This window comes from Cibotium barometz, chromosome 45, assembly GCF_041138505.1.
Source record: "Cibotium barometz isolate CiBa-2024 chromosome 45, ASM4113850v1, whole genome shotgun sequence".
NCBI lineage: Eukaryota > Viridiplantae > Streptophyta > Polypodiopsida > Cyatheales > Cibotiaceae > Cibotium > Cibotium barometz.
The window spans coordinates 1,206,130-1,228,026 of NC_141090.1; the positions used below are offsets into that span (position 1 = coordinate 1,206,130).

The 21,897-nt window shown below is 42.6% G+C and overlaps 1 protein-coding gene, 1 long non-coding RNA gene and 1 pseudogene across 2 annotated transcripts; all 3 read left to right on the forward strand.

The window, feature by feature from the left end:
* The first annotated feature begins 10,077 nt into the window (after nt 1-10,077).
* On the forward strand, nt 10,078-15,383 carry LOC147612306 (pentatricopeptide repeat-containing protein At3g03580-like). Its single transcript, XM_086782881.1, has 5 exons — nt 10,078-13,369; nt 14,386-14,608; nt 14,669-14,768; nt 15,117-15,230; nt 15,330-15,383. Exons 1-5 carry the CDS (start codon nt 10,078-10,080, stop codon nt 15,381-15,383), a joined length of 3,783 nt encoding a protein of 1,260 aa, XP_086639007.1.
* A 3,047-nt stretch (nt 15,384-18,430) lies between these two features.
* On the forward strand, nt 18,431-19,963 carry LOC147612307 (uncharacterized; annotated as a pseudogene).
* Nucleotide 19,964: 1 nt separating this feature from the next.
* On the forward strand, nt 19,965-20,834 carry LOC147612308 (uncharacterized). Its single transcript, XR_015263555.1, has 2 exons — nt 19,965-20,412; nt 20,492-20,834. It is a non-coding gene; the product is annotated as an uncharacterized LOC147612308 (long non-coding RNA).
* Nucleotides 20,835-21,897: the final 1,063 nt, after the last annotated feature.

The window sequence follows — 21,897 nt, forward strand, 5'->3', positions numbered from 1 at the left end:
TTTTGGGCATCTTGTTGTTTATGAGAGCTCATCCCTATACAACAAATGGAAAGTGTTGAATACAGTGACATCATGTCACTAATTCTATGGTATCTTGCTATTGTAGTTGTTGTATGTTGTCATTCATGGCACATGCCAAACTTTTACTCATTTCATTTAATTTAAGTTGTCCTTAAACCCCAAGGGTCTACTTACAAAGTTTATATTACTAAGGGGCTCTCTCTCTCTCTCTCTCTCTCTCTCTCTCTCTCTCTCTCTCTCTCTTTGAAGTGTTGGGATAGCAGTTTGTGCATCACGCTCCTAATTAAGAGATCAACCACACTTCAATGTTGTCATATGGATTGTATGTGGATGGCTTAGCTATGATGTTAAAAAGATTCTCTCTCTCTCTCTCGCTCTCTCTCTCCCTCTCTCTCTCTCTCTACATAGAGAGACAATGTTCTAGGCCCACTTCTAAGAGCCTTGTACCAAGTGTTGGCTTTTAACACATTAGTATGTTCACCAGCTATGCATGGTGAAATTTTTTAAGGACTAGAGCTAGGTAAGGCTACTTGGAAGAGCATAGAGAGGTTACAGGTCTGCTAGTCATAGATACTCTCTTCCAGACCATCATCTATATCCAACATGTATATACACTTGACATGGATCACCTATCTAGAGGTTAGTACTAGAGTCTTCTATGGAGATACATCAGGAGTGAGGGTGGGAACGATTACTAGAGTTATGGTATAGTTATAGTGCGAGCTCATGTAGTCGGGTTCATACTACGAACCAATCTTGAATGTTTTAGTAGGGGAGCACTTTTCCTTATAATATGTGCTCTTATCTTTATGTTATGGTTGTAGAAAAGAGAGGAGAATAGAAGAAAATTCAGTCTTCTATCTTTCTTGTGTGCTTGTCTTCTCTTGTGTGTATGTGTGTGTGTGTGTGTGTGTGCGTGTGTTCTTGCAAGGACTCAAGTACGCCCTCTCCCTTGCATTCTTCTCAGTTTACTATGATGATCAAAATGTATAGACATGTACTTGTTGGAGCTTAGATGCAATACGATGTTCAAAATGCCTAGGTATGTACTTGCTGGAATTCATATGTAATATGAAGATCAGAATGCTTGGGTATATACTTGATAGAGCTTAGACATCATAGGGATGTAGTATTGAGAGAGCATACCGACATGCATACTTGATATGAAACTTTTAAGAGGGCCATCACAGATTTCATTAGTCTACATGCATCCACAATTAGAGCCCACCACCCGCACTAGTACTCCGGCCCCATGAAACTTCTAAGAGGGCCATCACATATTTCTTTAATCTACATGCATCCACAATTAGAGCCCACCACCCACAGTAGCACTTCGGTCCCATGTCTTAGAGGGATCCTCAGTGATAGAGCTTGATCCTCCACCAAACACATACAAGCTCTTTGATGCCATGACATGCTTCCATCATAGAGGCTTGATATTCGCTTGGCCATCAGCAGATTTGTATTAGTTGAGGTGGGCATTGTTGTTAGTTGATCATGGCCAATTTACCTCACACAGGGTCATATGCTGATATCACATGTATATACACTATGTTTTCATTTTCTTTCAATTACTTTTTTGTTTGTATGTATACCGATGGTATCATTGTATCAGTCATGGTCTCTCTCACACACACTCTCTCTCTCTCTCTCTCTCTCTCTCTCTCTCTCTCTCTCACACACACACACACACTCTCTCTCTCTCTCTCTCTCTCTCTCTCTCTCTCTCTCTCTCACACACACACACACACACACACACACACACACACACAGATCTATGTGGGAGATGATTTCACATTCCTACAAGTGAAAACAAAGGAAGATTGGGATGATCCAGGTCCATAAAGCATATGCCAGGAAGGCAAATGTGTTATCTACCTTGATGGGAAAGTCATCATCTCAAAACTTGCTCCTTAATTGATGGTGTGGAGTCTGAGATTGTAGATGCATTTTACATGGTTGCATCAAACTACAATGGGATCTTATGGTTAGACCCAAGATTCTTTTTAGAGACTTATGCATGGGAGTTTCTACATGGAGACCCATCAAAGCCTTGGGAGAGGGCTCCCTCAAGTGTCGGGATATGCATGGGAGTCCACATACGGAGGTCAAACTCATGTGTCTAAGGGAAATTTATAAATTCATGGAGGAGTGAGAGAACTTTGAGGGATTAGTTGCAAATAGATCCTCAAGAGCTACAATGGGTCTTGGATGAAATTGTGCTTGTGACTAACTATGGCAAAATTCTTTTGGAGATGGATACTATGCATGCGCTAATCATATCCAATAGGCTATCTCAATTGCTCTTGTCTTAATGGATTGGTTATGGTTGAACACTTGATAGAGCCTCCTTCCTATGCATATTATGCATGGATGGATACTATGCATGTGCTAATCATATACAATAGGCTATCTCAATTGCTCTTGTCTTAATGGATTGGTTATGGTTGAACACTTGATAGAGCCTCCTTCCTTTATGTGACATATCCAGGACTTTACCATCCTTCCTTCGTGCCCCTTGAGGCTTTCATATCTACCTACACTTCACCATATTTGGATCCCCCCTCCCCCAATCCTCCCACCTTCATCTTCACCATATTTCGATCCCCTTCCCACCTTCATCTTCACCTTCACCCTTATCCCATTCCACCATGGCTTGGATTAAATGAGTCTAGAAACATCCATATAACTAATATAGACTTATCATTACCTTTACAATGGATTGGTTATGGTTGAACACTTGATAGAGCCTCCTTCCTTTATGTGACATATCCAGGACTTTACCATCCTTCTTTCGTGCCCCTTGAGGTTATCATATCTACCTACACTTCACCATATTTGGATCCCCCTCCCCCAATCCTCCCACCTTCATCTTCACCATATTTGGATCCCCCCTCCCACCTTCATCTTCACCTTCACCCTTATCCCATTCCACCATGGCTTGGATTAAATGAGTCTCGAAACATCCATATAACTAATATAGACTTAGCAGCATTACCTTTACAAGCCCTCACCTCACATCTCACTTCCATTCTTCCATGAATCTACACAAGCTAGCTTCCCATTCATAGTCTTCTCTCTATTTTGCCAAACCCCCTTAAGATAGTTGGTATGATTAGGAGTGCAAAGCCATGTGGCTTCACCTCCTATGGGAATGAGAATGTGGCTTATCTTTATACACAAAATATACAGATCTTTTTGTCAATTATCCATCGTGAAAAAAAGCATCTGTCCTTGGCTAAGCATGATAAGTTATGATGCTTGCTATTTTTTATTGTGAATAGCCCATATACTTGGTTCACCCTTGAAGAAAAGAAGCCACTTGGTTCACCCTTGAAGAAAAGAAGCCACTTGAACACATCACCAACCACTCTACATGGGAAGCCTATGCTCGTGACCTCTAGGATACCCCAAATTAGTCCCTACCTGACAAATCACACATTTCATGCCTCAAGTTTGCTACTTTAAATATGGGGGAAGATTACTTTAATCTTAGGGTTTCTCGACTTTTCCCCTCACATTAGCTCCTTCCACACCCTTAACCATTCTTTGTCCTCTCTACCTTTTGGCCTATCCATATTTTCTCTAGCCCTTTCCTCTTCATACATATTTGGACCTTAAGGAAAATTTACATGTTGTTGGATTTGTTTGGGCTTATTCACATGTTTTTGCATATTGTGGGTGTTATTCACACGCATTATGTTTCGTTGATGATTTTTCACGCGTGCGAGTTGTGCCACACATGTTGATGCATTATTTGATTTTTTTCCACATGCAATTAGCCTTGATCATGCACATTAGCACATTGTGGGCTTGTGTCACACATTTGGGGATTTTGTGAGTTTATGTACACACCTTAGACCTTATTAGTGGTTGTTCACACGTCATATACACCTTGTGTTTGAGAGGTGTGTTCAAATTTGTTGTGCATTATGTTTTGGTGCATACACTTTGGGTAGTGTTCACTCGCTATTCCTATTACTTTTATCCTTCATTTGATTGCCATGGTGCAAATCAACATTGTTGTCAACATCATTTTGACAACATTTCTGATTGCGATCGTAGGGGAGCCGCTCATGCACTGTCATCATCGCTCTACGATTACTATTGTGATTTGCCTTCTCGTGTCATGTATTGCATATCTTTTGTCGCATTCACACATGCCTTTGTCATTTCGAGGCTTAAACCTCTACATCTTCACTCATCGACTTCTTGCTATCATGAGGCAACATATTCATACCAGTATTGGATGTTTGAGCTTCATAGTTTGATGCCTAGTCATTTTCGGCATTTGTTTGATGAGGAGGAGATATGTGCCAGATGGTCTTGGTGGTTCACACACAATGATTTCATCTCACTGTTGCTTGGCTACATCAACACAGATGGTTCAATATTGTTTGCATGGCATGATTCTTCTTTTGGTGTGACGATTGAGTTTCCCACACACTCGGGTCATTGTGATTATGTTCTTGATGAGGACCCAGACTACACCGACACGGATACTTATGAGGATGATGATGATGTTTGTGATGTGGCTATGGATGATTATATTGGTGATGATGATCATGGTGGTCATTCATGGGATACATTTGGTGAGTTATGGCATGATAGGTTTGGATCGGTTGCGTGTATTGAGCATGCTTATGCTTACGCTTTTGCCCCGCTATCGCAATGGTGTTTGCATAGACCTCGATAGCTGACCCACGACATCGACTAGCCATCATCTCATTGGTTCTTAATTACCTAGCCAATTCATTCATTATATTATGATGGAGATGATGATGTTGTATTACACACTCACACACATGATGACATTGATGTATCACACACACATGCACATGATCATATAGTGATATTTGTGCACATGATGACACTTAGCACATATGCATAAGATGATGATGTATGTGATAGTGATATGTGTGAGTCAGATCATGTGGGCATGATCTCATGGGTAGAGATGACAACGAGCATGATCGAGGGTAGAGATGTATGTGATATTGATGTGTGTGAGTCAGATCATGATCTCGAGGGGGTAGAGATGGAAGCGAGCATACTGAGCATCAACACTTCTATACCTATCGTATTTTCTATGGATCATGCGGACACTCTAGCTGATCATGGTGACATTATAAAGGATATTGTGCATTTGATTAGTGGTGTATCCATTAGAACACTTGGGGTTAGTAATACTCCGCATATGAGTGATACAAACACCTATGAGCATAGACTTGAGTTCCTAGTGTTAGATGCATCATGCTATTCTTCTAGTGTTAGATGCATCATGCTATTCTTCTAGGATTTCTATTTGTGGAGATATCGCCTAATACAACAACTCCTCCTAAATATTCATAGCATTCCTGGTAGCGTTCGTGTGGATAGAGTTCATATATTTGAGCAGTCAGGGATAGTGCATGAGAGTAGTGATTTTTCTGAGATTAGACCTCATAGGAGAGGTAGGATTGTGCATATGGATCTAGAGAGCATTGTATTTGATTTAGAAATTCTCTTAGAGGTTGACCTATCTTGGGATATAGGTTATATTTTTAGCGGTGCATTTGCCCTATCAACTACTTATTTGCTATACTAATTCTTTCTATTTGCTTCTTCCCTTAGTGCCAGACTTCATTATGGTTGAGTCTACCCTCTCTGAAGGTTTGATAGAAACTCAGTACGAAGGGCTTTGTGTGAATATATGCTCTTATGTGTGTGTGTGTGTGTGTGGAGTGCGTGTGTGAGAGCATGTCTTGATACAGAGTTCTACACCCATTATTGGGCACTTATGACGTTAGTGGGGATGTTGTAGTATCTAGTCCATACTATCCATAATGGAGTTGATAGTTATATAGTCTTGTGGGTTAACTACCATGAGTATATAACATGCACGTTCCTAAAAAGGTGAATTTGGGCATGTTCCTGGATTCATCTAGGTATATATATATATATATATATATAGGTTATACATGGATTCCATTGATGGACATAGACCATGATCTTGATGATGACTTAGAGATTATGAGGATGACGGTTAGTGATTTGATTGATGATGCCACTTTCTTCTCATCTGTGGATACACTATCAGTATCTATTCAGTGATGAGATGATGTGCTTATGGTGATCCTATTGATCATGGTTTTGCTTTAGAGGACCACACATATGCATAGGGTTTCACACATGAGGGCAAATTGCATATTTTGGATCGTGCCAATTTACACATTGATGCAGTGGATCATGCCTCAGATTATTCAAGTTATGCTATGGTGGATGACGGCATTGGTTCACATGAGTTCTTACACGATGCCAACTTTGAGATGTGTTACACATTGATGCAATGGATCATGCCTCAGATGATTCGAGTTATGCTATGGTGGATGACGGCATTGGTTCACATGAGTTCTTACACGATGCCAACTTTGAGATGTGTTTCTTCAACTTCCACGATTGTCTACATGACCCTAGTTTTTTTGGAGCCGGGATATTCATCTTTGGGTGCATCAAATGCTACTTGGGATGTATGGTAGATGATTATATGGCATACCAGTCAGATGCACTTGGGACATCTCTTGGTTTTGATCCACATGGACCATTCTAGTTAGAAGTTTTGCATCCATTTGGTGGATACCCTAGATATTAGTTCCATATTTTAGTCATGAAGATGGGCTTATGAGCTATCCCTTGAACTTGATCTTTCCTTTTGACCCAAGAGCTATTGTTACATTGGATTTGAGGGTCCATGATGTATACTCCATTTATCCATTTGACCTAGGAGGACTCATACCTAGCCTCGTCACATCGACATTGGCTTCTTGCATTTCCAATTTGACCCTAGGGAATATTTGACTACTTTCATCATCGCTTCGACAGTGGTCTCTTACATTTTCCTTTTGATCCAGGTGGGAGATAACTTAGCTTCATCATTGACGGGGGGCCCTCATCCTTTCCATTTGACCTTGGGTGTCATACTACTCATGTTATGGTATTTGGGTCTTCCATGACAATGGCTTATGTCATGATTTTTGGCTTTCATACATAGCCTTTTGTATATGTTTGATTTTTGCATGACCACCCTTTGATTTCGAGGATGAAATCATTATAGGGGGGATGGTTTGTAATGAAGCAACAACTTTAGATTGGGTTTAGAACCTTAGTCCTGGGTTAAGTATAAAAGAGGGCTCATAAACCACTATTGTATCTTTTTGGACACATTATAATATTTGGTCACCTTGATTCTTGGAGCCTCATGGCTTTCATACCTTGGCTTGTGGAAGGCTATTTCCATCTTCTTTAGTGAGAGGTTAACTTACTTAGGCATCATGGTCATTTGTGCGAGATTATCTCTTTAATTTATATTAATCCATGGTGATTATCCCAAATCTTAGCTTTATGATCACTCCATTTCAAAGGTGTATCATTAAGCCTTAAGCCTCTTTTTTAAGGAATTAGACACTGCCACCATTGAAGCTAATCTTAACTGGTAAGACCTTCCCACATCAAGAAATGCCCTCTCATTCCATGAGATGGCATCAAAACTATCCAAACTCATTCCATGAGTTTGGATAGATTTGATGGCAATGCTTTCCACACTTGGCAATGAAGGTCACATATCATCTCATGATGAGGGAAAGTCTTTGGAATATGATCAATGGGAAGGAGAAAAAGCCTTCTACCAAAGATGCTGAGCTTGCATGGATCACAAGGATGATAACGCATTGGCTATTATTGTATTGGCACAGAGTGGCATCATATCTCTAACCTTGAGCCTTCTTTAGAAGCATGCAAAGCACTGACAGATTATTTGGGGCAAAAGAGAAGAACTTAAAGATTGCATTGAAGATTGAGTTCTCAACTCTCGACCACCAGTGATGATGTGGTTGCACTCTTAAAGAGCATGCCTGGAGCACCAATGGAAGATGATGATGTGGTTGTATCCTAAAGAGAATGCCTGAAGAGTATGGAAATCTTGCACTGCTCTCAAGAATCTACCTTCTTCAACCATTGAAGGGATCATTAGCTCCCTCCAAGAAGAAAAGAAGCCAAAGGAAGAGATGTAAAGATCAAGCTTTCTACTCCAACAAAAGCTATAGAAAAGGGTCTTCCCAAGGATAAAGATTAAAAAAGTGTAATTTTTATGACAAAAATAACCATGATGAGAAAGATTGTTACTTAAAAAAGAAATGTAACTATCGTGGAAAGCCTAATCATGAAGAAAAGGATTACTTCACCAAAAAGGTATCATCATCAACAAACCTGGCAAACAATGACGAGAATTGACCTTCAAAGAAGAGGCCAACTTTGCCCAAGATTATGAATGGGCCTTCTAAAAGGCTTCCTTGAACTAAAGCCACTCGCAAATTATCTCTACTCTTTTGTAAAAACTTCACTAGACTAAGCTGGTGAAACCAAAGCCAAAAAAGAGCTTGGTAAATCCAAACATGTCTATACTAAGGTGGTGAAACTATAGCTTATAAAGCTTAATAATTCCACATATGTCTTGTGCAAAGGTCTTGCAAAGGTTAAATCAAGAGTTACATTTACCTTGAGTAAAAGTCAAATAGAGTTACTATTTTGGTGGTCACCTTTTATGTAATTTTGGTACCTATATAAGGTTCGCGAACCAATGAAGAATTATTCTCTTGCTTTATGCTAGTCGCTTGTGTTCATCTCTTTTGCTCATTCTCTTGTGTTCATCTCTTTTGCTCATTCTCTTGTGTTCATCTCCTTCATCAGGATATTCTTTATGCTTAATCACCATGCTTAACCATCACTTCTTTCCATCCTAATTGCAATATCTTTGGCCTAAAACCATCACCCAAGAATGTAATCAAAGCAACTACAATTGGAAGCATGCAATAGCCAAGTGTTTCTAAACGATCTACATAAAAAAATCGCCCTACACAAGTAATCAAAGCAACTACAATTGGAAGCATGCAATAGCCAGGTGTTTCTAAACGATCTACATAAAAAAATCGCCCTACCTCAAGACTAAGGTACAATATACGTCTTATTAATCAATTAGCCGGTCTTAATGCCCTTTTCTTTTTTTGAAATAGGCAAAATATAATCATCATATTGCACAATGCTTGACGTGTTTTCAAATTAGTGTTCACTGCACACTTTGTCACTTGTAACTACTCAAATTTTAATTTTCAAAATGCTTTAAAATTGTGAGCATTTTATATCACATAAAAACAAATTGCAAACTTTCTAGGAAAATTGAAGTGTTTTTTTTTTGGTGGGGTTCATACTCGGGCTCTCCATTTGAGAGCTAATGGGCAACATCAACTCGCCACAACTTGCGTACCCACGAAAACTGAGCCAATGGGAAACATCAACAACTCGCACACCCAAGAAAAGTGTTGTTGTTGGGGGTGGGTTCAAACCTGTGGTTTGAGAGCCAGTAGGCAACACGAACTCACCCCAACTCAACAAAAACGTTTTTCATGAATGAACATTGTAACAATGTACCAAGGTCAAGAAACAAATGGGCGGGCGTCCTATGTGAATTGGCGGGCTTAGGGTGTGCGCGAGGACGGGCGGGGCGCCTCCCGTCGTCGCCGCCTGCATCTTGGTGATGGTGGAAGTCGAAGTTTTCCTCTGGCTGGGTTTTAACAGAAATGCCCACAGGTAGCCTTCACTCATGAATTTTTCGCTCTGAATTCTGCTCTTCACGTCAACGTCTGCTAGGGTTTCTCCCACCACCATGCCTGCACCAAGCTTGACGGGAGGGAAGGACGCAAAAAGGTCTGCAAAACCATATCACGAGGGGAAAGGGGGGATTTTGTGTGTGTGTGTGTGTGTGTGTGTGTGTGTGTGTGTGTGGCCATACCTTTGTATTAGGACATTTCCACTGAAGAGGCAATGGGATTGTGCTATCTCTGTGTGGGTGCCATACAGCTTGGATTTGTGCTTATTTTACAGTGATGATGATGATCAAACTGCTCAGTTTTTTTAGCTTACCCTCTTGAGAGATGATGACCTAATAGCCATCTTTGCTGATACAAAGTGCGCCGGCCATGATCACACTAGGTGGTTCAGTTCCGGCACTCAAGAACACAGGCAATGACTAAAATTTTTGGGATTGCTCTGACAATTGCAAGCAGAAGGAAGTTTCTCAATGCCTCACCTAGAAGATGCAGCATTCAGTCCAGTTTTCAGTGGAAGGAGACTTGGCGTGTGCACTTCCAAGAGTTGCTTTATGCTACAAAGGGCACAAGAATTCTACACAAACGCCCTTTCTTGGCATCAATGGAGAAGCATGAGCACTTTATTTCCAAGTTGAGCTTTGCAGCAGTTCCTTCTTTCATGGACATGAGTCAAAATCATCTGGAAGACTGGGAGAACAAGTCACTGACAGAAACCCTGGAGCTCCTTGACCAACCTGGCATTCACGTGGATCAGTCCGCCTATGCTCTCCTCTTGCAACGCTGCAAGACTGCCAAATCCTTGTCAGATGGCATACGTGTCCATAATCATATTATAAAGGATGGCTACAGGCATAACATGCTTCTGTGCAATCTCCTGCTGCAAATGTACTGCAACTGTGGTGCTTTGGAGATGGCATTGGCCTTGTTTGCTGCCATGCCGGAGTGGGAACCTTCGTCATGGAGCTCTATCATTAAAGCACACACTTTCAATGGGAAGGGTAGGGAATCCATACAATTGTTTGTTCAGTTGCTTGTGGAAGCTGTGATGCCAGACAGGTCTATCTTTGCCAGCATTCTCTCGGCCTGTGCCAGCTTAACAGACCTGGCAGAAGGGAAGCGCTTGCATGCTTGCATATTGGGGAGTGGTTTCAGTACAGACGTTATTGTTTTAACCAGTCTCGTGAGCATGTACAGTAGGTGTGGTAGTTTAGATGATGCTCGCTATATATTCGACCAAATCTCTAAGCGGGATGCGGCATTATGGAATGTGATGATTGCTGCGTATACCACAAATGGGCAGGCCAAGAATGTTCTTCCATTGTTTTTCCAAATGCAAGAGGAAAGAGTGATGCCAAGTAGTAACATCCTTCTCAACGTTCTGTCTGCCTGTTCCGAGCAGGCAGACTTCGTAGAAGCCAGGCTTGTGCATGTTCTACTAGTGGACATTAAAATTGAGACAAATGATGCCGTCAATGCCTCCCTCATCAGCATGTATAGCAACTGTGGTAGCATAGACGAGGCACAAAGCATATTTGACGTGATGTGTAATAAACGCCGTGTAGATTCATGGAATGCCCTGATTGCAGCCTATGCACAACATGGCCAAGGGAGTGATGCCCTCCAAAAGTTCAATCAAATGCAGCAGGGAGGAGTTTCACCAGATGAGGCCACCTTTGTGAGCATCCTTGATTTGTGTGTGGATCAAGAGTGCCTGGCTCTAGGTGAGAGGATTCATGGGCGCATAATTGGTAGGGGATTAGAGTCAAGTGTTGCAGCCAGGGCTGGTCTTTTGAACATGTATGGCAGATGTGGCAGCCTTGAGAATGCCCTCAAGCTATTCACCAAATTCTCATTGCAAGATACAGTTCTATGGAATGCCATCATTGCAGTGTATGCTCAACTTGGTCTGGAAGAGAATGCCTTTGACTTGTTTGAAGACATGCAGAAGGAGGGTTGTATTCCTGACAAAGCCACTTATGTACATATCCTTGATGCATGTATAAGCCAAGCAGGCCTCTCTACAGGTAGACAGATGCATGCACGGGTCATGGGTCAAGGCTTCATATCAGGGGATGATGTCGAAACTGCCCTTGTCAAAATGTATGGGAGATGCAGCACTTTGGAGGATGCTAGGATGGCTTTCGAAAAGACATCTAAGCAGACTACAGTTTTATGGAATTCAATACTTTCCCTTTACTTCCAGAGCAAGCAGGGCAACAATGTTCTTTGCTTGTTTGAAGATATGCTACAGGGAGGTATCATTCCAGATATGCTCACCTTTGTGGCAGTTCTGAAGTCTTGCAGCAGCCAGGCAGCCCTATCTACAGGCAAGCAGATGCATGCTTGCATTAAAGCTGGTAGGTTTGAGTCAGAGGTTGTTGGATCAGCCCTCATAACTTTGTATGGAAAGTGCTATAGGCTTGAAGAGGCACAAATGGTGTTTGACATTATTCCTAGGCAAAAGGCTGATACATGGTTCACTATGATGTCAATCTGTTTTCAGCATGGGCACGCCCAGCAGGCTGCTGTACTCTATGGGTTGATGCAGCAGGAAGGTGTGATGCCAGACAAGGCCACCCACGTCACTATGCTTGATGCATGTGCCACTCAAGCAGACACAGCTACAGGCAAAAGAGTTCATGCTCGCCTTGTTGGTGCTGGGTATAGATCAGATGTTGATGTGGGAAACAGCATTGTTAACATGTACAGTGAGTGTGGATGCTTGGAAGATGCACGGAGAATGCTCGACAAAATGCACAAGCATAATAGGGCTACCTTCATTAACATTATTTCTGCATGTGGACGGCAGGCAGCAATAACTGAAGGCAGGCGGATCCATGCCCGCATTAAGGGCAGCACTTTGAAATCCGACACTGCTGTTGGGACTGCCCTTGTGAACATGTATGCAATTTGCGGCAGTCTAGAATCTGCACGGGGAGTGTTTGATAAAATTTCTGATAGACATTTGGGCTTCTGGAATGCCATGTTTGCCGCGTATGCTCAACATGGCAGTGGTATTGATGCCCTCCAATTGTTTGTAAAAATGCAGGAGGAAGGTGTCAAGCCAGACAGAGCCACTTTTGCCAGTCTCTTGTGGGCTTGTGGTTCTGCAAGCTTGCTCGAGGAGGGCTCCCACCTCTTTGATGCCATGACAAAGGATTATGGCATTGGCCCCGATTTGGATAATTACAATAGCTTGATTAATCTACTTGGAAGGGCAGGAAAGCTGGACGAGGCAGAGGAAACACTATCAAACATGCCATTCAAAGCAAATGCTATGTCATGGATGGTATTGCTTCGTGCCTGTTTGAACCGAGCTGATGTGGGGCGATGTGAACGTGTTGCCGAACAGGCGATAAAACAGCATCCAGATAATACAATGTTGTACATAATTCTAGCAAATACTTATGCTGCAGCTGGCATGGAAGATAATGTGGTAAGGGTTATTTCGAGGATGAGAGATAAGGGCATTGAGAAGCAGCAAGGCTACACTTTGATTGAGGTCATGGGCAAGGTACACAAATTTTCTGTCAATGATCAGTCACATCCTAAAAGAGAGAAGGTTTATGCTGAAGTTGAGAGGCTGCACAAGCAATTGGGAGCAGAGGGATACAAGCTGGACTCAAATCTAGCTCTGCATGGTGTTGAAGCAGAGCATGAGCTTTGCAATCATAGTGAGGAATTGGCCCTTGCTTTTGGGCTGCTCTGTACATCACCCAGAACACCACTGTTCCTTGCAAAGAACCTTAGGTTGTGCCCAGATTGTCACTCCCAATGCAAATTTCTTTCGAAAATAATGGACCGAGACATTATTATAAGGGACCCTTATGGTTTTCATAAAATGAAGAATGGGGTTTGTTCATGCCAAGGTTATTGGTGATGCCAGTGAAAAAAAGCAACTGTGGTTATACACTTCCTCTCAGAGAGTATGCTCTCAACATGCCTTCATGATCATTTAAAGTGATGCCCGCCACCAACGCCAGTGGAATTAACCTCCTTTTTCTGTATATCTGGACCCATGTATTGATTGTATAATATGGTTGCTACGTGTATGGAAGCATACAAGCATTTCCGCACATAAGCAGCTTGATATGAAGGGAAGGTCTTGACTGATTGCTAGAAATCAGATGCTGGACAATTTGTGTGCCTACACCGTGTACCAGAAGATGGGCATGAGGAGGTTGGAAAGGGCTATACTAGCTGTGCATTGGGCAAGTCATTGCAGAGGAGTCAAAAAGCCCAGTATAGAGTACAGCACATCAGAGAGAAGGAAAGACAATTCAAGAGACAAGCACACATTATAGTATCATGCCTTAATTGTTGGGTCTGGTAATTGTTCTATACTGGACCCTTTTGCTAAATGTCACAAGTGCAGTCAGGAGAATCTCCCGCGCACTAAATACCAAGTAGTTTGCAATCACCATCAGCCTGGAACATGCAATCAGAGCAAGAGACAAACTGAGCATTAATATTTGATATTGGGGAGCGGGTGTTCCATTAATATAGCTTGACCCTATGGGTTCCTTTCTCGCTCATGCTGGCCTTGGTTCTGTTCCTGCTTCTCTTGTTGTTATCGCCTTTTCTTGCATCTTCTCCCACCTGCTGCCTGTTGCCTCCTCTTGTTCATAGTCGGTCTTTGCCTTTTGCTCAGCTTCTTGGGTTGTGTGTGTATCTCTGTGAACTCTTCGTTTCTGCTGTGTGTGGGTGTGTTGGGGGGGGGCAGGGGTTTGTTCTGCAGAAATGGCTACACCTACTGAAGTGTACAGACGCAGAGATCCCTCTATTGAGCCTAAGAGAAGAAACATAGGAGGAGACTCCCAGCAAGCAGAGGTGCAGTCCTCTCGTACCTGCAATATTTCTATGACACTCTTCAAGAAGGTTTTGCTGAGATCAAGAAAGCATGGGATGAACCTATCCCTGAGTTTCACAAGCGAGTTCCTAGCCAGGTATAACTAGACCCTATGATGAAACTCTTGTAGAGAGTCGTGATCCTTTTTTTTTCCTAGGAAGATGCCTGCAGTGGCTGATGCTGGGCAGTGGCTAAAGCTATGCTTGGAGGATGCTTTGTTTGAGGGCTACTACTTTGCTGCTCGTGGCATCTATGAGGTTCTACTTACTGATCCGCAACAAAAACAAACTATTTTGGAAAAGTCACCTCTTTACTTACTGATCTGCAACAAAAACAAACTATTTTGGAGAAGGCACCTCTTTTTTTGGACAATAGATGGTGCATGTATACCCATGATCGCCTACAAAGGATTATCAAAGCTTCATCAAACACAGATACCTTGTGTGGATGGAAGTTGCAGATGCTTTACCTTTTTTGGCGGAGTCACTCGGCGAAGTGGTTTGCTCTCCGAGGTCTTCTAGGAGTGTCAATAGATTTTACATCCTTTGGGATCCAACTCTTTCGTGAGTGACCATGGATGTCGAACTGTCAGGACTTCGACACAGGAAGATTTCTTCGAGGTCAAATGGGAGAATTTTGTTGGCTCTTGTTTCACATATAAAAAGTTTGAACACATGGCGTCAGAACGTCCTTTGGTACTTTTGCAGCTGCCAATTGCGGTAATGCCACCTCAAGAGGTGGTTTCAGAATTTTGTTGGCTCTTGTTTCACATATAAAAAGTTTGAACACATGGCGAATGTCCTTTGGTACTTTTGCAGCTGCCAATTGCGGTAACGCCACCTCAAGAGGTGGTTTCTATTGTATGCGTGTAGCAACAGAAGGGAAAAAATGTGGTGCAAGTTCTAAATGTCACCCTTCATAAGGGAAAAGCTAAAATCGGCACGGCAAGCCCTCCTATCATAAAAGAAAAAGAAAAGTTAAAAAAAGAGCCAAATGCATGGCAGACACCTAAGAAAGTTGTCCCTCCTAGACAAAGACGTGTCGTGTCTCGTAATTGGATAGAAGGAACCTCTAAGGGGGGCAAACTTTTGGGGTGCCTAATATCTCGGGGAATGTTACAGGTGTGGACAGAATGTGGGTTGCGGTTCTGAGGGGTGACTCCTTGTTTACACGCAATGCAACTAATCTTGATGTATCTGCTAGCATTGCCACTCTTTTACATGCGAGTAATGTTTGTGATGATATTTCAGATTATACATGCTTTGTATATAATGTGCAAGGCCTTTATGATGCAAATAAATGGAGACTCCTTTGGTCTTAGGTAAATACTATACAACCGCATATAGTTTGTTTGCAAGGCCTCTGTGATGCAAATAAATGGAGGCTTCTTTGAAGTTTGGTCTGAGGATGCCCATTTCGAGCAACCGCGAACAAGCTAAGCCCTGCCTCGAGAAAGTGCGAAACGAAAACTATGCATGTCACTGCATTATTGTTCTTCACTCTTCTGTATTATTAGATAGTCAAAGAAACATTAAAAGAGACATTCCCACATGTGAAAGTGCTGGACAAGTGAAGTTAGAACCAAATTCCAAAAGAAAGCTTTCAATATTTTTTACTCTTTAAAGTAGATTTTATCTTTGCGGTATTTTCCATCCCAATATTCTCACACATGAACATTGTTAGATTATCTATACGCCCCAAGCAAAGAAAAAGACACCTTCCATGAAAGAATCCACCAAGGAAAGAACACGAGGTATTATGTCATAGCATGTTTACCAAAATTCCATAATTATATTTTTGCCTACAAAAGAAAGCAGCCATTCTTCTTCACATACGATAAAGCCACAATCCTAGATGGCAAACAATACCAACCAAAACTTTTAGGCACCCACCATGTACCATGCCCAAGCAGAAGAAAATTCTAGAAGCATAGGGCTAGTGCTTGCAACCAAGGGACAATATCTCATGGCACACTGAGCTTTGCACGGTAACGACGACCGGAAAGTGCTTGGAATAACTCTACCTTTGTCAATGCTATGCAGAATCGCCGAGGATTTTTGACCACGTGAACGATAATTACGGTCACTCAAGTCTAGGTGAAGTTAGACTGCGTGCAGGTGAGCTAAATCAGTTTGTAGGTGCCACCTTGGATGAGTTGAACCTGTAGTAGGCACCGCTTGGGGTGATGTTGGCCACTTGAATTTTTGATGCCATGTCACACTCGGCCGCCTGGGGTGATGCCCACATGAATTTTTTATGCCTAACACCATCACTATCATGTATTCTACTCTCTATTCCCCCTTGCTTCTCCCTCCCTCTCTATTGGGAACACTCTATTCTACTCTTTATTCTCCCTCCCTTCTCACCGCCTGGGGTGATGGCCACTTGAATTTTTGATGCCATGTCACACTCGGCCGCCTGGGGTGATGCCCACATGAATTTTTTATGCCTAGCACCATCACTAGCATGTATTCTACTCTCTATTCCCCCTTGCTTCTCCCTCCCTCTCTATTGGGAACACTCTATTCTACTCTCTATTCCCCCTTGCTTCTCCCTCCCTCTCTATTGGGAACACTCTATTCTACTCTCTATTCTCCCTCCCTTCTCACTAGCACACCTAGCATATTTTCTATTCTCTATTCTCCCTCCCTTCTCACTGGGAACCCTAGCATCTTTTCTACTCTTCATTCTCCCTCCATTTTCCCTCCCTCTGCGCAGACCTATGCTCGTCCGTGCCGTCACGCTATGCCTTTGCTCATCTGCGCCATTCGCAATCCGTCGCCTCTGTGCGTGTCGAACTCTACCGTCACGCCGTGCCTCACATCTCAGCCAGACCTGGGTAAGTGGTTTTGTTGGATATGTTGTTGGCTCTGATGTTATCTCTCTCTCTTCCATAGCCACTAGCTGTCTTTGCCTGCTCGAAAGAGCCCACATCGACGCAGGCTCTTTTGAGCAGGCAGAGAGAGCTAGTGGCTATGGAAAAGAGAGAAAGGGGCTATGGAAAAACGCAAGAGAGAGGGACCGAACGAGCATGAGAAAGTCTCTCTCTTCCTCTCTCTTAATCTCTATGTGGCTGTCTGCATTCACCGTTAATCTTGTCTCGCGTCGTTAATTCGATGTTGGATATGTTGCCGGCTCTGATGTTCTCTCTCTCTCTCTCTCTCTCTCTCTCTCTCTCTCTCTCTCTCTCTCTCTCTCTCTCTCTCTCTCTCTCTCTCTCTCTCTGCCTGCTCGAAAGAGCCCCCGAGCGAGCCATGGAGGATCGGCGAATGCGAGAGAGATTGAGAATGCATCATCCCGAGGACCGGTGAATGCATCATGCTCTTTCGGCCCCTCTCTCTCTTGCGTTTTTCCATATCCCCACTCTCTCTCTTCCATAGCCACTCTCGCTCTCTCTGCCTGCTCGAAATAGCCCGCGCCGAGCGAGAGTGGCTATGGAAGAGAGAGAGAGGGGATATGGAAAAATGCAAGAGAGAGAGGGGCCGAAAGAGCATGATGCATTCACCGATCCTTCACACGATGCATTCTCAATCTCTCTCGCATTCGCCGGTCCTCTGCGGCTCACTTGGATTTGCCGGATGTTCTTGTTTTTTGCTGGATGCTATGCTCTCTCTCTCTCTCTCTCTCTCTCTGCCTGCTCAAAAGAGCAGAAGAGGTGAGAGAGGGTCTATGGAAGAGAGAGAGAGAGAGGGTTTAAGGAAAAACCACTGACAGAGCTTGAGAGAGAGAGAGAGAATATATATTATAACTTTCCTCTCAAAGAATGATATGAGCACTTGTATTTCGACTTCTATGAGCCATCGTCTATGAGCTAGCAGGGAGAAAGAGCGAGATGGAGAGAGAGAGAGAGAGAGAGAGAGGGAGGGAGAGAGAGAGCATGTGTGAGAGAGATAGAGAGAGAGATTGGATGCCAGGTGAGAGAGAGAGAGATTGGATGCTAGGTGAGAGAGAGATTGGATGTGTGGGTGAGAGAGATAGAGAGAGGGACATAGTGAGAGAGAGAATGTTTTGGGGATTGTATAATGAACATGTAATTCTGTGTCTATGCAATGGAGATTCGTGTTTTGCAGAATGCCTCGAGCCCCCCAAAAGAGGTGAAACCTCTTTTACTATGTTTTCCAATGCCTTTCATGACATGCTTATGCAATGTGAAGTGACCTTTGGCCTTTTCTTGTGTGCTTGTCTCTAATGTTGTTTTAGTGTGGCCGCAAGCCTTGGGACTAGCTCCCGAAGAGGAAGAAGAGGTGTGAGATCAACACTTGTGACGGTGGTGGAAGAGCCACGGGATGAGCCTACTATATTGAGGTGCATGAGGGTAACGATGGGTTGGGTAGAGATGGTGAGGATGACCAGATTGTTGATGAGAATGAAGCTGAACTCTAGATCATCCCGTATGTTTTGCGACCAGAAGCTTTGAGTGATAGTGTTGTGAATGAAAAGAGTGGTATGTCCATTGTTGAGGGGGAGGATATTCTTAAAAAAACTAGGGTGCTTAGTTGCTTTGAGTGTCCACCCATTCCATTGTGTCGCATGCTTCCTTATGCAAAGGTTAGAGGACTTAGGGATGATCTATCTGGGTTAAAGATTGCATTTGGTAAGGAGGGATATGTGCCTGAGAAAGGGGTTTTCATAGTTTCCATTTTCACTAACTAGGGTGAGGTTAGTTTGGTGACTGCCAACATTATGGCTACTTGGGATCCCATTTGGCTAGATGTGAACAGGGAGTTTGAAGATGAGTTGAGCTTGCGTCCTTGCTTGAAACTTTTGTCCAATCATATGTTTTATGTTTGGGAGGGTAATCATCGAACCGTGGCTTGGATGGGGGCCATTGCCTAGAGGTTTCTTCATTGTCGTGAGAAGCATGTGCGTGTGCTTTCTACAGTCATTGATCCAAGGAAAGTGAGCAAGATTGCTCTCCTTTCTTGCTTCCAACGCATGAATTTGTAAGTATCTGATTACTCAAAGCTTGCTTGTTGATTATTGAAAATTATGTTAATTGTTACAATTTGGACTAACTTGAGATTTTGCATGTAGTCTTAACACACATGCTTTGGTTGCTATATCTCTTTAGGAGATGAGTTGGTGAATACGTTTAATATATGCGCTGCTAATCTGGAGGATTATCTTAAGGAGTTGTCTCTCCGGAAGATGTGGATTTGATTCTGAGAATTAGGAGGAAGAATACCAAGGGTGCAGAGCCTTGGTTTCCCTTGACAAGGAGATACCTAGCTCGGCTAGTTTATAATGTATGCTTATTTGGACTATTGTCATAAGCAAGTTGAATGTTCTTTAGGCTAGTTTATAAGGATTTTATTTGGGTTTCAAGTTGAATGTTCGCACACTTTTCCTCTAGGTTCAAATGAACAAAGAAATCCATCAAAAGTTGGATTCCCTTCGCCCTTCTCTATCTCCAGAAGAGATTAAGAGACAAGAGGTAAAAGAGCTTGATGACCTCACAAGGAAATATAGTGACAAGAAATCCATCAAAAGTTGGATTCCCTTCGCCCTTCTCTATCTCCAGAAGAGATTAAGAGACAAGAGGTAAAAGAGCTTGATGACCTCACAAGGAAATATAGTGACAAAATTGGGAAGATAAGCTTGAGAGTTCTTCAATGTAGTTGTGTTTACTTTGTTGTTTAATGTATAATTAATCACATGTGTGTGTTTGCAAAAAGATATTAAATATTGTGGATATCCCAACCTTGGTGATGGTTGGTGGCAAAGAGTGCTTTCACTCAAATGGGATGCACAAAGCTATGCCACGCTAGAAAAGATTAATCTACTAGCTATTTGTCCACAAGTTTCAACGGAGACAAAGGTTCTTTGGTTGTCACTATTGGAGGCAAATAAAGCAACCAGACGAGTCTATGGTCTTCCAAGAGGGGATCACGAGTTCAGAAGGTGAATACATAATAATGCTTTCTTTTGAGAGTCATAAGTTGTTTGCAACATATAATTATGCTTTCTTTCTTCTTTTCAGTTGGTTGCAAAGGGAGTCGGTGTTGCAGAGAATTCTTGCAAGAGCATGTGATGTGCTTAAAGATTTCATCGATCAGCTTGGGGGTTTGGTCTGGGCTAAGGAGTTCCCATTGCAACAGTTTTATGAGGAGGTTAGGATGGAAAAATGCAAGTCACTCTTTCCTACTATAGTCCGACTAGAGAGTAGGGAGAAGAATGTGGAGTTAAAGAACCTGAGAAAGTATGACTTGATTTAGATGGCTACACAACGGGTTGTTTACAGGTGGGATGTATAATGTGCTTGGAGTTTTCTTTCTTGATAGCTTGTAGTATTTATCTACTTTGTCTCAAACATCTTTTACTTGTGTTGTGTCTTCTTTGATTCTTTTTGTGTGATAGATACTTCGTGTTTTTAAAAGAGGGTGGTCATATGTCCGCTCTTCCGGTCGCTTGTCGAGTGTGGATTTCTATCTTTGATGATGCTACTACCGTGTAAAGCCCGGACATGCACTCCCTCTCTAAGTGGGAACTAGAAAACTGCCCGTGGTGGATCGACATGTGTCATGGGGAGTATCTTGAGAGAGAGAAAGAGACGCATTTGGTTTTACAGGAGAATCCGACGAGAGGGAAAGACTCTCTCAAACATTCATGGTAATTCTTTTCGTTTCATTTAAGTAGTATTCTAAAATGTTTGCATATTAGTTGAGGATTGTGTGTTTGGTCCAAAGGGCGTCAGTCCAAAGACATGGATCAAAGAGGAAAAAGACAAGAGAGGAGTGAAAAAGGAGACTTCCCCGCTTGATGATGAGGATGATGGTTCCTTATTAGGTAATGATCCTCACCATGCTCGCTCTCACTCACTCTCTCCATATGCCCAACTACGCTCCTTTCACAATCATGCACATGACTCAAACTTCACTTTTCTCTCTTCATGCATCCATGCTCTCTCCCTCCACACCTCTTTCTCTCTATTCTATCTTTTTTTACCATTATACACATGGCCGTAATATCTCTCTTTCTCTTTTCCTTACACATGTAAGATCCCCCTGTTCCCACCGAGCAACGGATTCGGGTACTAGCAGCGGAAGTAGCACTTCTCGCACGGGACAGGGGTCCCACATTCGGGGCCTCGTCCACGGATATCCGGACAAGAGACTAATCCGTCGGTTTTTCCAAAACCGAACCCGGAAAAAACTTCCCTTACTCGGAAAGCACGGGCGATTCCACCAGGATAATTTTTTACTCTAACGTAGTCAAGATCATTACTGATCACGCTGATCCAACTGCACCTATAAAGATACTCGGTCGGATCAAGGAAGAAACTTGCACTTGGATCATTGGGATCAACGCTTTTTTCCCCATCAAGAGGCACAGCCGTTGATTCCTATCCATAGAACAATTACTATCCGGGACTTACTTCATCTATCG